Source organism: Ranitomeya variabilis, chromosome 4 (genome assembly GCF_051348905.1).
Source record: "Ranitomeya variabilis isolate aRanVar5 chromosome 4, aRanVar5.hap1, whole genome shotgun sequence".
NCBI lineage: Eukaryota > Metazoa > Chordata > Amphibia > Anura > Dendrobatidae > Ranitomeya > Ranitomeya variabilis.
Window position 1 is genome coordinate 81,636,716 of NC_135235.1, and position 13,620 is coordinate 81,650,335.

Genomic DNA, 13,620 nt, shown 5'->3' on the forward strand with positions numbered 1-13,620 from the left:
TTGTATTTTTACAAGGGTAACAGAATAAATTGGACCCCAAAATTTGTTTTCCAATTTGTCCTGAGTACGCTGATACCCCATATGTGGGGGGGAACCACTGTTTGGGCGCATGACAGAGCTCGGAAGGGAAGGAGCGCCATTTGGAATGCAGACTTAAATGGATTGGTCAGCAGCCGTCACGTTGCATTTGCAGAGCCCCTGATGTACCCAAACAGTACAAACCCCCCACAAGTGACCCCATATTGGAAACTAGACCTCCCAAAGAACTTATCTAGATGTGTTTTGAGAACTTTGAACCCCCAAGTGTTTCACTAAAGTTTATAGCGCAAAGCCGTGAAAATAAAAATTCTTTTTTTTTTTCACAAAAATGATTTTTTAGCCCCCAGTTTTGTATTTTCACAAGGGTAACAGGATAAATTAGACCCCAAAAGTTGTTGTCCAATTTGTCCTGAGTACGCTGATACCCCATATGTGGGGGGGAACCACTGTTTGGGTGCATGACAGAGCTCGGAAGGGAAGGAGCGCCATTTGGAATGCAGCCTTAAATGGATTGGTCTGCAGGCGTCACGTTGCATTTGCAGAGCCCCTGATGTACCCAAACAGTACAAACCCCCCACAAGTGACCCCATATTGGAAACTAGACCTCCCAAGGAACTTATCTAGATGTGTTGTGAGAACTTTGAACCCCCAAGTGTTTCACTACAGTTTATAACGCAGAGCCGTGAAAATAAAACATCTTTTTTTTCCCACAAAAATGATTTTTAGCCCCCCAAATTTTTATTTTCCTAAGGATAACAAGAGAACTTGGATCCCAGAAGTTGTTGTTCAATTTGTCCCGAGTACGCTGATAACACATATGTTGGGGTAAACCCCTTTTTGGGCGCACGGGAGAGCTCGGAAGGGAAGGAGCACTGTTTTACTTTTTCAACGCAGAATTGGCTGGAATTGAGATTGGACGCCATGTCGCGCTTGTAGAGCCCCTGATGTGCCTGGACAGTGGAAACTCCCCAATTCTACCTGAAACCCTAACCCAAACACACCCCTAACCCTAATCCCAACGGTAACCCTAACCACACCCCTAGCCCTGACACACCCATAATTCTAATCCCAACCCTAATCCAAACGTAAATGTAATCCAAACCCTAACCCTAACTTTAGCCCCAACCCTAACTTTAGCCCCAACCCTAACTTTACCTCCAACCCTAACCCTAACCCTAACCCTAACCCTAAACGTGACTGAAATACGTGGCACTGAAATACGTGGCACTGAAATACGTGGCACTGAAATACGTGGCACTGAAATACGTGGCACTGAAATACGTGATACGTGGCACTTAAATACGTGGCACTGAAACACGTGGCACTGAAATACGTGATACGTGGCACTGAAATACGTGGCACTGAAATACGTGGCACTGAAATACGTGGCACTGAAATACGTGGCACTGAAATACGTGGCACTGAAATACGTGGCACTGAAATACGTGGCACTGAAATACGTGGCACTGAAATACGTGGCACTGAAATACGTGGCACTGAAATACGTGGCACTGAAATACGTGGCACTGAAATACGTGGCACTGAAATACGTGGCACTGAAATACGTGGCACTGAAATACGTGATACGTGGCACTGAAATACGTGGCACTGAAATACGTGGCACTGAAATACGTGATACGTGGCACTTAAATACGTGGCACTGAAACACGTGGCACTGAAATACGTGATACGTGGCACTGAAATACGTGGCACTGAAATACGTGGCACTGAAATACGTGGCACTGAAATACGTGGCACTGAAATACGTGGCACTGAAATACGTGGCACTGAAATACGTGATACGTGGCACTGAAATACGTGGCACTGAAATACGTGGCACTGAAATACGTGGCACTGAAATACGTGGCACTGAAATACGTGGCACTGAAATACGTGGTACTAAAATATGTGGCACTGAAATACGTGATACGTGGCACTGAAATACGTGATACGTGGCACTGAAATATGTGATACGTGGCACTGAAATACGTGGCACTGAAACACGTGGCACTGAAATACGTGGCACTGAAATACGTGGCACTATGACTGTCAGAAAATGTTCATTAAACGGTTAGGGGTGAGGTTAGGGGTAGAGTTAGGGTTAGGGTTTGGATCCCTTTATCACCTTGATGGTGGTGGGTGGCTTTTCAGTGTGTTTTCTGTTTTTTTTCGATAAAAATGCATGCGTTTTTAACGCAAACAAACGCATGTGCTTAAAAACGCAAGAAAATACTGCAGGTTGTATTTCTGAAAATGAACGCATGCAGAAAAAAAACGCATGCGTTTGAAAACGCGACCAAACGCGTACAAAAAAACCGCATGCGTTTTCAATGTTAAATATAGGGAAAAAACGCATGCGTTTTTTTGTGCAAAAAACGCTGCAGACAAAAACGCAAGTGTGAAACCAGCGACGCTTTTTATAGCAAAAAAGTTTTTGCGTCTCCACATTTTGAGACCTATAATTTTTCCACATTTTGCTCCAGAGAGTCATGTGAGGTCTTGTTTTTTGCGGGACGAGTTGACGTTTTTATTGGTAACATTTTCGGACACGTGACCGTTTTTGATCGCTTTTTATTCCGATTTTTGTGAGGCAGAATGACCAAAAACCAGCTATTCATGAATTTCTTTTGGGGGAGGCGTTTATACCGTTCCGCGTTTGGTAAAATTGATAAAGCAGTTTTATTCTTCGGGTCAGTACGATTACAGCGATATCTCATTTATATCATTTTTTTATGTTTTGGCGCTTTTATACGATAAAAACTAAAATATAGAAAAAATAATTATTTTCGTATCGCTTTATTCTCAGGACTATAACTTTTTTATTTTTTTGCTGATAATGTTGTATGGCGGCTTGTTTTTTGCGGGACAAGATGACGTTTTCAGCGGTACCATGGATATTTATATCAGTCTTTTTGATCGCGTGTTATTCCACTTTTTGTTCGGCGGTATGGTAATAAAGCGTTGTTTTTTGCCTCGTTTTTTTTTTTTTTTTCTTACGGTGTTTACTGAAGGGGTTAACTAGTGGGGCAGTTTTATAGGTTGGGTCGTTACGGACGCGGCGATACTAAATATGTGTACTTTTATTGTTTTGTTTTTTTTATTTAGATAAAGAAATGTATTTATGGGAATAATATATATATTTTTTTTATTATTTATTTAGGATTTTTTTTTTTTTTTTTTTTACACATGTGGAAAAAATTTTTTTTAACTTTTTTACTTTGTCCCAGGGGGGGACATCACAGATCATTGATCTGGCAGTGTGCACAGCACTCTGCCAGATCGACGATCTGCTGTGCAGGGCTGCAGGCTTACCAAGTGTCTGCTCTGAGCAGACACTCGGTAAGCCACCTCCCTCCCTGCAGGACCCGGATGCCGCGGCCATCTTGGATCCGGGACCTGCAGCCAGGAAGGAGGTAGGAGACCCTCGCAGCAACGCGATCACATCGCGTTGCTCCGGGGGTCTCAGGGAAGCCCGCAGGGAGCCCCCTCCCTGCGCGATGCTTCCCTATACCGCCGGTACACTGCGATCATGTTTGATCGCGGTGTGCCGGGGGTTAATGTGCCGGGGGCGGTCCGTGACCGCTCCTGGCACATAGTGCCGGATGTCAGCTGCGATATGCAGCTGACACCCGGCCGCGATCGGCCGCGCTCCCCCCGTGAGCGCCGCTGATCGGTGATGACGTACTATCCCGTCGGCGGTCATACGGGCCCACCCCACCTCGACGGGATAGTACGTCAAATGTCGGGAAGGGGTTAAAGTTGAAAGGAGTTTTGCTTTATGAATGTATCTTGGATTTTAGAGTTAAATGGTAAGGCATGATGTTAAGCAATTTATAAAGATGCCAAATTAATGCTTAAATAATTTCTGATTTAGTGATGACATGCAGTATAGATTTTCATAATATTACGACTTCCACTGAGGTCATAAAAAATGAAAACATTCATATCCAGATCGTCTATTGCCAGAAAAAGGCTAAACGTTCCAGTGTCTCTACAGAGGGTTACAGTGATTGCAGCAGGTCTCCATGATGGCAACAAGTGAAGGCGCCAATACTGAAGTACAGGCTAGGACACAATCACTACACAGAACGACCCCAGGAACTGATGGAGGTCACCTCGCAGCTTACACTCGCAGATTACGGCAGATCTGTGAACATGCTGACCTCTTGTTGCTGGAAGATGTCGGTATATTTCCCCAGTCCAAGCTTGCTGAACAGTTCAGGAAGGTCGGAGCCTTTGAATGAGCTACTCAGATTACAGCCATTGCTTCCAGTTAGAGAGGAGATGCAGTCCATGTAATTGCTGCTGCTCAGATAGTGTTCTGCTGTGAAGTAAGGGGAAGGAAGAGTGAGGTTAATGCAGGTTCACGTAGCACCTAATATATAAAGGACTGATGATAAATAGAACATGGCTAACTATTTATCCACCTTAAGTATTTACATGCAGGCAGTGTAACCCAGCAGTCACCATAAGGATTAGATTAAAGCATGGCAAAAGCAGCAATTACTCCCAGACTTCCACCAACCCATCACAGGCATTAGGATTCATGCCCTGAGCTTATTGTATAATTCCAGCTGTAGAATTACTTAAACAGGTCTTCCCACTCAAGTTTTTCTCAAATCAATAGATATTAGAATAAAAATAAGTTCCACAATTGGATGTGTTAATATAAAATGTTCCTGTGCTGAGATAATCTGATGAATGATCCCCTGATATCTAGTGTGTAATGGCTGTGTCTGACCGTGCAGGAACATGGTCTGATCATACCACAGCTCCTAGGCAAAAGAGTATACAGACAGGACAGCCGGATGTCACAACTGTTTCTATAAGGAAAAACATTTCCCTGCCTGTTTTTAAACATGTTTTGCCTCACAGAAAGAATCAGGTGTGATCCCGTGCTGTAATGTCTGTATACTCTCTTGCTTCCTCCCCTGCCCAGGAGATGAGATGTGATCAGACCATGTTCCTGCATGATCAGACATAGCCATTACATAGCACACAGCCGGGGAACATTTATAAGATTATCTCAGTACAGAACACTTTTTTTGTAATATCACATCCAGTTGTGGAACTTCTACCAAGATCTATAATTAAAATTAACAGTTTTGGGGAAAACCCCTTTAAGCAATATTTGGAAGTGCCAAGTCGCATTGTTATTTGGATGCTGAATAGCACGATTAAAGGGGTTTCCCCATGAACAAAAGTACATTTTAATCAATAGATTTTGGAATAATTTCTACAATTAGATGTAATAAAATAAATAAATCGGGACAAGATCTCGTTGCAGAGAAGTCCATCTGAACATGAGCAGCCCCCAGCGGCCATTTTGCCGGAAGCCACCATATCGCAGTAATGGATGTGCAGGGGCTCCAGGCTTTCACAAAATGCTGGCAGAGCCCCCCGCACCACAGAGCACCGCCGAGCCTGCCGCACCAACCTGGGGAGTGTGATCATCGCCTTGTAACATCGGACCGCCGCAGAATCGCCTGACTCCTGCTGCCGCCACACTACTTGTAAGTATATTTTGACTAAGACGCACCCCCATTTTCCCCAAAACATTTTTTGGGAAAAAAGTGCGTCTTCTAGTCCGAAAAATACGGTAGTGAAGTTCATATAGAATAAGTGGACCAGGATTACATAAGTTATTTCTGCATATCAGCGGCTCCAGCTACAGTTTGGCACCATACAAGGAACGACTGAAGTGTGACTTCCAGCTATATTACTTCCCTCCTCCCCATTCCCTCGGGGCTGTGATGCTTCCCCCCCATTAACTGCCTTTTCCTTCGATAGCGGTACGCACACATGGCGCTATGTAGCACTGATCACCTCTCTATAACTTGCCATTTTCTGACTTCAGAATGCACCAAGAACACTTTCATGCCATCTCCAGTTTGTGACCAATGCTTACCGGATTTATTCTGCTTCCTCTTGGGACTCCCAATCGATGAGTAGTCGTTGTGAGATGAGTCAATCCCGTTCCTGTCCCTCCAGTTATCAGAGTCGCTACCATTTCCTAGTTGTTCCCGACTGTTTGACCGCGAGAGAGACATTGAAGGTGCCTTAAACATAAAAACTCTGCATGAATTTCATAAACAGCACACGTCCATATACAAGGATAAATGCACCCCAAAAGTGAGACAGCGGCCCCATTATGATCCAATAGATCAGCATCAGATCTCAGCAAACCTGACACGATCTCACACTGGATACAGAGCTTGGTGCATTCTTTTTATGTTCAGATCGGGTCTGTTGTGACAATTTTATAAAACTATAGAGTCTATTAAATACCCATATCCGAGCTGTAGAGAATAAACTGCAATAATAACTCACTGCACAAACCTAACTAACATGTGTATATAAGGCTGCGCTGGTTATGAAACTGCTCTGCATATATAATGGACTAGCTGTTTCCAGCCAGCTAACTCTCGCTCATTGCAATCTATTTAATGCTGCTGGTGATTATGCAATTAAATGTACGTTTACCTTGGCTGAAGTGGTTGAATTACATAGAAAGGAAGTGCTGCGTGTGGTAATGTGGGGGGAGGAGCCTCGTGTGGTAATGTGGGGGGAGGAGCCTCGTGTGGTAATGCGGGGGGAAGAGCTTCGTGTGGTAATGTGGGGGGAGGAGCTTCGTGTGGTAATGTGGGGACGGAGCCTCGTGTGGTAATGTGGGGACGGAGCGTCGTGTGGTAATGTGGGGGGGAAGAGCTTCGTGTGGTAATGTGGGGGGAGGAGCTTCGTGTGGTAATGTGGGGACGGAGCCTCGTGTGGTAATGCGGGGGGAAGAGCTTCGTGTGGTAATGTGGGGACGGAGCGTCGTGTGATAATGTGTGAGGACGGAGCCTCGTGTGGTAATGCGTGAGGACGGAGCCTCGTGTGGTAATGCGTGGGGACGAAGCGTTGTGTGGTAATGTGGGGGGCGCAGCCTAGTGTGGTAATGTGTGTGGGACAGAGCCTTGTGTGGTAATGTGGTAGGGGGGTGGTATTATGTGTGGTAATGTGGTGGGGGGCGGGATTATCTGTGGTAATGTGGTGGGGGCGGGATTATGTGTGGTGATGTGTTGGGGGGCGGGATTATGTGTGGTGATGTGTTGGGGGGCGGGATTATGTGTGATGGGTGGGGGGGCGGGATTGTGTGGTGATGGGGCGGGATTTTATGTGTGGTAACGTGGTGGGGGCGGGATTATGTGTGGTAATGTGGTGGGGGCGGGATTGTGTGTGGTGATGTGTTGGGGGGCGGGATTATGCGTGGTGATGTGGTGGGGGGCGGGATTTTGCGTGGTGATGAGGTGGGGGGTGGAGCTACTGTGCAGGGGGTGGGATTAGCAAGTAATCACGATGATTATATATATATATATATATATATATATATATATATATATATATATATATATATATATATATATATATATATATATATATATATATATATATATATATATATATATACACACACACACACATATACATACCTACCTCCTTCATTAACGCAATAATTATGACTTATTCATACCTAAGGAGAATACGGATTTTGAGAGCCACACGTCTAAGCTGTAACAAGTGTTTAATGATTGTGAATAATTTGTCAACTTAATCCAGGCACTGTAACTTGTCATTTTTTAGTGCAAGTAGCTGTACGCGGCCATGTTTGTGCAAGGAGTTTACTTTTTATGTCGTTTTGAAGCGCATAAGAAGTATCTGAAAATGTTTGATTGATTTCTTTCTTTTTCAGGTGGGGGTAGTGGAAAAGAACAGCAATTGAGCCATTGTTTTTTACATTTTTTTTCCAACACCAGGGGAAAAAAACCCCCCAAACAACTTAATGTAGTGTTTGAGTCCAGACTGACAATACAAGTCCATTAAAATCCAACCTGTTCAATCCTTTTCCATTATGTAACAATTCAATACAGTTGGGAGGCTCCCGTACACATAGCTTAAAGGGAATGTTATGTCAGAAAACCACCAGGATTTTGGGTTGCAATTTAAAAAAAATAATAATAATTTTAAGAGATTGTTTGCGATTCCTTTTCCACATTAGTCTTCAAGAAAAAAAAAATCTCAGTTTTCACACACTGGCTACTGGGGCTTTTATAAACTTGAACTTCCGGTCTTTTCAAGGAGATATTTCAGCTTCCTAGTTCTAAGAGCCAGGATTACAGTGAGGTGACACCTTTACACACACCTTCTATACTGATCTATAATCCTATCTTTTGTAATCAAGCATCTAAAGAGAGTGTGTGCGACTATAGATACTTATGTACATGTGTTTACTGAACCAGGAAAAAAAAAAAAAAAAACTGGCCAATAATATGAAAATTGCAAGATTGCTACAATAATTTGTATTTTCATCAAGTTTGTGATGTGAAAAAAAAACACATTGGCAAGGATTAGGCTAAATACATTTACGATAAACACTTGATCTAAATTATAGGTCATTTTCTAATGACACAAACATTAAAGAAAAAAAAAATTGCCACATTATACACATCATAGCCTGTTTATGTTCGTTTTGCCAGTTAAAATTGTAAATATTTTGTTAAATTGCCTTGTTAACATCTTCTCTAGTTAATATCATAAATAAAATAAGTGCACTTGACTAATATCTGAACCGTATGCCAAAAATAAGAATTCCAGAAACCTATGTTGGCTACCAAGGTTGATCTATGAACATATGGGAGCGAGAGGAACTTTATTACAGCTCCAATGTTTGTATGACTTTGATTTTCCATGCACACCATAGTAGAAACTACATCCACTCATGGAACATTGACAGAGTCACCATAGAAGCCAAGACTGTAAAAAGAAAGTCTGGCAGAAAGACAAGTGCTAAACCCGAACTTGAGTGCGCTACCTCGTATGTCGTACTCATGGTCGGCTTGTACGGCACGTGGTTAGCTCGTCTCAATTCTTTAATGGTTTCTGCTGGCATAGACTTTGAGAAGCCCAGTCCGCTCCAGGTGTTAGTTGGCGTTCTCACTTCTGTTACCACTGGTTTCTTTAACATTGCTAAAGTGAAGAGGAAAAAGGTGTAAGGCTTCAATTCCAAACAGATCTGAATTACGGTATGTAGCTGCAGTCATTATACAGACATTCATTCACAGGGTAACAGGTTAATTACAACACGTAGTTGAGTTTTTTTTTATGCACAAGAGGTTTGAAAAGCTCTAAAAATTTTCATTTTTTCCATTTTTCAAATAAATTTGATTTTTTTTGGCTAAAAGGTAAACTATTTTGCTATAAAAATTATCAGTTTAAGACCACATTAAACTATATTCCCCTTTCCATTTTTTTTTAAATATATTTTCGACATGTTTTTTGTTAGGGGAGGGGGTTCAAAACAGTGACTGGGTGTAGTGGTTGCTTTTTTTCTTTTTTAATTCTTCCTCAATATTGCCAGTTTAGGCTACTTTCACACTAGCGTCGTTTTGCCTACGTCGCAATGCGTCGTTTAGGAGAAAAAACGCATCCTGCAAAGTTGTCTGCAGGATGTGTTTTTTCCCCATAGATTTACATTACTGACGCATTGCGACGTATGGCCACACGTTGCATCCGTCATGCGACGGATGCGTCGTGTTTTGGCGGACCGTCGGCACAAAAAAGTTACATGTAACGCTTTTTTGTGCGTTGTGTCCGCCATTTCCAACCGCGCATGCGAAACCGGAACTTCGCCCCCTCCTCCCTGGACATTACAACGGGGCAGCGGATGCGTTGAAAAACTGCATCCGCTGCCTTTTATTTCACGGCATGCGTCAGTATGTCGGCCCGACGCACTGCAACGGGCCCGTACCGACGCTAGTGTGAAAGTAGCCTTAGACCCAGATCAGCTGTGCACTTCAGGCAGGAGGCGGTTTGCCATTGACGACTGATAAGGGCCAGGTGACCCGATAAGATTTTGGGTGGTCTGCAAGTAGTTGCATTTCATCACCTATCTAAAGAGACTGGCCAACAGCTCCATTGTGGAGTCCATCAACTCTAATTGGAGAAAGATGAAAGCCGCAATTATACTACTTAAAAAAGAGAGGTCAGCAAGTTTTGGACATGTAATCCAAGAGCAAGATGATGTAGGGTCTGAGAACCTGATTCCAGCCATGCCATTGTGTAACTCGCCCCCACCACTGATTAGCTGCTTTCTGTGAAAATACAATATAAACAGAGAATACGCTATTGGAGGTGTGGGTGGGGTTGTATAGATCTCTGCAGTCTGGGCACTGTTCGATTTGCAGAGTATTAAATTGACAGCATGCAGACCAGTAAGTGAGACCATTAGAAGAAAGAAAAAAATGCAGCAACACCTCAAAATCCAGTGACGAAAAAACCTTATACCTTTATTTCAAGCGAATTGCATGGACAAGGTAATGCTTGTGGAAGCGTGTATAACGCAAAACAGCCGTCGTCCTGTTTCTCTGCCTGTACCATCTGCCCTGTACCTGCATGCAATTCGCTTGAAATAAAGGACTAAGGTTTTTTCGTCACTGGATTTTGAAGTGTTGCTGCATTTTTTTTTCTTCTAATGGACTTCCTTATGTGCACTTCATGTCATGCACCTTCAACACCGTTAACTACGCTCCTGCATTGAGGCCTGTGATTCAGAGACCACTTCACCACACCAGTGAGTAAAGCACGCTACTCAGTGCCGTTCTTTTTTCTTCAGACCAGTAAGTGACATGCTCCTGCCCCTACATCATGCTGCTCTCATATTACATAAAAAAAGACCTGCTGACAAATTCTTTTTCTTCTAGGGGGAAATACCTGTATGACAATACAGGGCGCGGTCATCACCTGCACTGGACAGTGTATAGCAGCTCTATAGTGCAGACATGTTATTTGGTAGCACTATGTTCGTGGTATTTGACCACTATAGGGTGACATTTACACAGGCATTGTCGAGGACCAACAACTGTACATTTTTGGATTGAATAATAGAAAAACCCAGTATAAATAATGTTATCTGGGCAACATACTGTATGGTTCTAAGCAAGCAGCATAGTATGCCATGATGAACACTGTAGGACAGCACACCATAGGGAGGGAAACTAGAAAGTAACATATGGGATGTCATCGAACATCAGATCAGCCCTGTAGGGAATACGGTACTGTATATGGACGCATCCCTTGCATCAGCTATGTGTCATGGCTGGACTTGTGCTGGATGTACACGCACCATCACACTTTTACCAAAGAGGAAAAAGCTGAACATCACATACCTTTTGTTGCTAACAATTTCTTTTGTTCATAGTCATAGGCCTATAGACGGGAGCAAATAAAATAAAATTACAACAAGGAGTGCCATGGCCCTCCAACCCAATCACGAACACTAGTCCCATTAATAAATGTATATACAAGGGGTATTTCATGAGACAAGGCAGTTCTAGGAGACCCCCCTCATCTCTCATTTTTAAAGTTGATATACCCCAAGATGACACATGTGCAGTGGTGGTCATAGAGGGTAAGTGTGGATGCGTAACTTGTAGAAGTGGAGAAATATTAAGGCTGAAGATACAGATGATGGGATATAATCATATAAAATGTGGTGGTTACTCCGGTGTATATAATGTGCTTTTTAATTCATTGTACAAAATCGAAATCCAGGATTGCTGCAAAACGCTACTGGAAACATAAGGCACTGCAATGCTTCATTAAAAATAGCTGTGCAATAAATGCAAGGAGTTGCTACCACAAGTAGTATCACAAGGAAAAAGGTCTTTTCTGTGCTGACTTCTACTCCTAGTTTAAATTATGTTCTCCAGCACTTCTGTAATGGACGGTTATTGATCTTCATCCACCTCATCTGATTTAACACGATACAAATTTGATTTGGAATAATTAAAGGGGTTCTCCAGGCACAACATACTGAAGTATATTGCTCTCTAAATAAGATAGGTGGGGGTCAGTCTGCAGAAAAGAAGACCCCATGACTAGCCATCCACTAGCATATTGTTGCCACAATAAAAAAAAAAAAAAAATTATGTTTTTTTGCCATATGCAGTAATCAGTAAGACTATGAAGGGGCTTGTTAGAAATGTTATAATGGAAGCAATAAATCGTTTAGGGGACCTGGATAAGCCATAAGGTTCACTTATGGAGTGTTAGCATAAAACGACTGTTCAAACCAGGCACAGCCGCTTGGCTTACCCATGACTTTGCCCAACAGTTTAGCGCACCTTCCCACCTACTTGGTTCCCATCTATCTCTGCTCTCCTGTAAAGTCAGAGCAGTCAATGTAGGAAGAGTGGGGAAGAGATGGTCAGGAAAAAAAACTGCAAGATGCAAGCCAAGTGGTTATCAGTAAACCTGAGCTTTGTTTGAAAAGTAATTTTGCGCAGATAGACTCCATTTAAAACATGATATTCTAGTATACTGTCCGTAATATGCCAGATCTTTTGCCTTAAGTGTCATAACACAGATGACGGCGTTTTAATTACTAGTGCCCTCCAACATGTCTAAGAACAACAGTGACAGTGGACCAAGAAATTCATTACCACAATGTAACAGACAGTGGTTTTAATAACTTGGCTGCTCAGGCTAAACATACGCCATTTCTGTCTTTGTATGAAAAACGCACTAAGTTTTGATAAAAGAACAGCGGCTCGGCCTATACTGCAATCATTACCTGCATATTAGTGTATGGTGACTGTGCAGTAAGTCGTACCCTTTCGGAGTTCTGCTGTGCCGCTCGCTCGGCTGCTCGCTCACTTCCAGGGGCCTTCTTGTCGGTGACCGGACCCTCAGGAGAGCTCATCTCTGAATCCGACAGTAACCGTTCAGTACCACTATAAATGAAGGAAAAACGTTGTGGCAAATGTGGCTCCTGGGTTCATCAAACCTATCCCAAACTAGAACTTACTGCAAGCGAGAGTTCTTGGTGCCTTGCAATAATTCCACCGTCTGCCTCTTTGCACAGGGGACTTTGGCGGAGGTCAGCATTTGTTTGAGTTCATTTGTATTTGCTGAATGGGATGGACTCCTTGGCATTCCTACTTCCACAAATGCATCATTACACCCTGAAAAGCAATGGAAAACTAATGGGTGAACTTTAAGAAAATTTGCTCTACACCTTTTCTCACGCAGATCTAGTTATTGACCCGACCCATCAACCATATTCCAACATGCAAGAAGTTTTGACTACTTCATCATGATGTCACCTTAAGAGCAAAACAAAATGTTTTTGGGAAGAAGATGCAGAATTTATTTTTAAAGCATGTAGATTGGGAGAGAAATATTAAAATATTTAAAGCATGACAAATGGAAGAGAAACATTAAACGGAAACGGCATAGTCTTCGGGCCTACCTTCTGAATCAGACTTTGGACTTGTTTGGACAGGGGGGCTTCGGTTGTTTGACTGTCTAGAGGATTCAGGTAGGCGAGAGTTCATCACCTTGTCTCCTAGAGATGACGTAGATAATGTCCCGTATTTCATGCTTGACGACTGCAAAATTAAAGTGGAAAAAAATATATACATTCATTAGCAAGAACTAAATGCAAACAAAAAAAAAAAAATTGTACAATATAGACATCTGTTAACATCTTTTGAAGCAGAAAGGGGAACCAAAATTTATTTTTCCATTTAAAAATATAAAAAT

General features: G+C 42.6%; 1 protein-coding gene across 3 annotated transcripts in view; it reads right to left on the minus strand.

The window, feature by feature from the left end:
* Nucleotides 1-13,620, minus strand: part of BICC1 (BicC family RNA binding protein 1) — a 260,245-nt gene that overhangs the window by 10,240 nt on the left and 236,385 nt on the right. The window contains exons 13-19 of one of the 3 annotated variants that reach the window (XM_077258861.1): nucleotides 13,328-13,466; nucleotides 12,884-13,040; nucleotides 12,650-12,809; nucleotides 11,244-11,283; nucleotides 8,891-9,045; nucleotides 5,948-6,098; nucleotides 4,203-4,363 (exon numbers count right to left, since the gene is read on the minus strand). In XM_077258861.1, coding sequence (XP_077114976.1) covers nucleotides 4,203-4,363; nucleotides 5,948-6,098; nucleotides 8,891-9,045; nucleotides 11,244-11,283; nucleotides 12,650-12,809; nucleotides 12,884-13,040; nucleotides 13,328-13,466 — 963 coding nt within the window. The remainder of the gene's footprint in view (nucleotides 1-4,202; nucleotides 4,364-5,947; nucleotides 6,099-8,890; nucleotides 9,046-11,243; nucleotides 11,284-12,649; nucleotides 12,810-12,883; nucleotides 13,041-13,327; nucleotides 13,467-13,620) is intronic. The other 2 variants (XM_077258864.1, XM_077258863.1) reach the window with 2 other exon arrangements.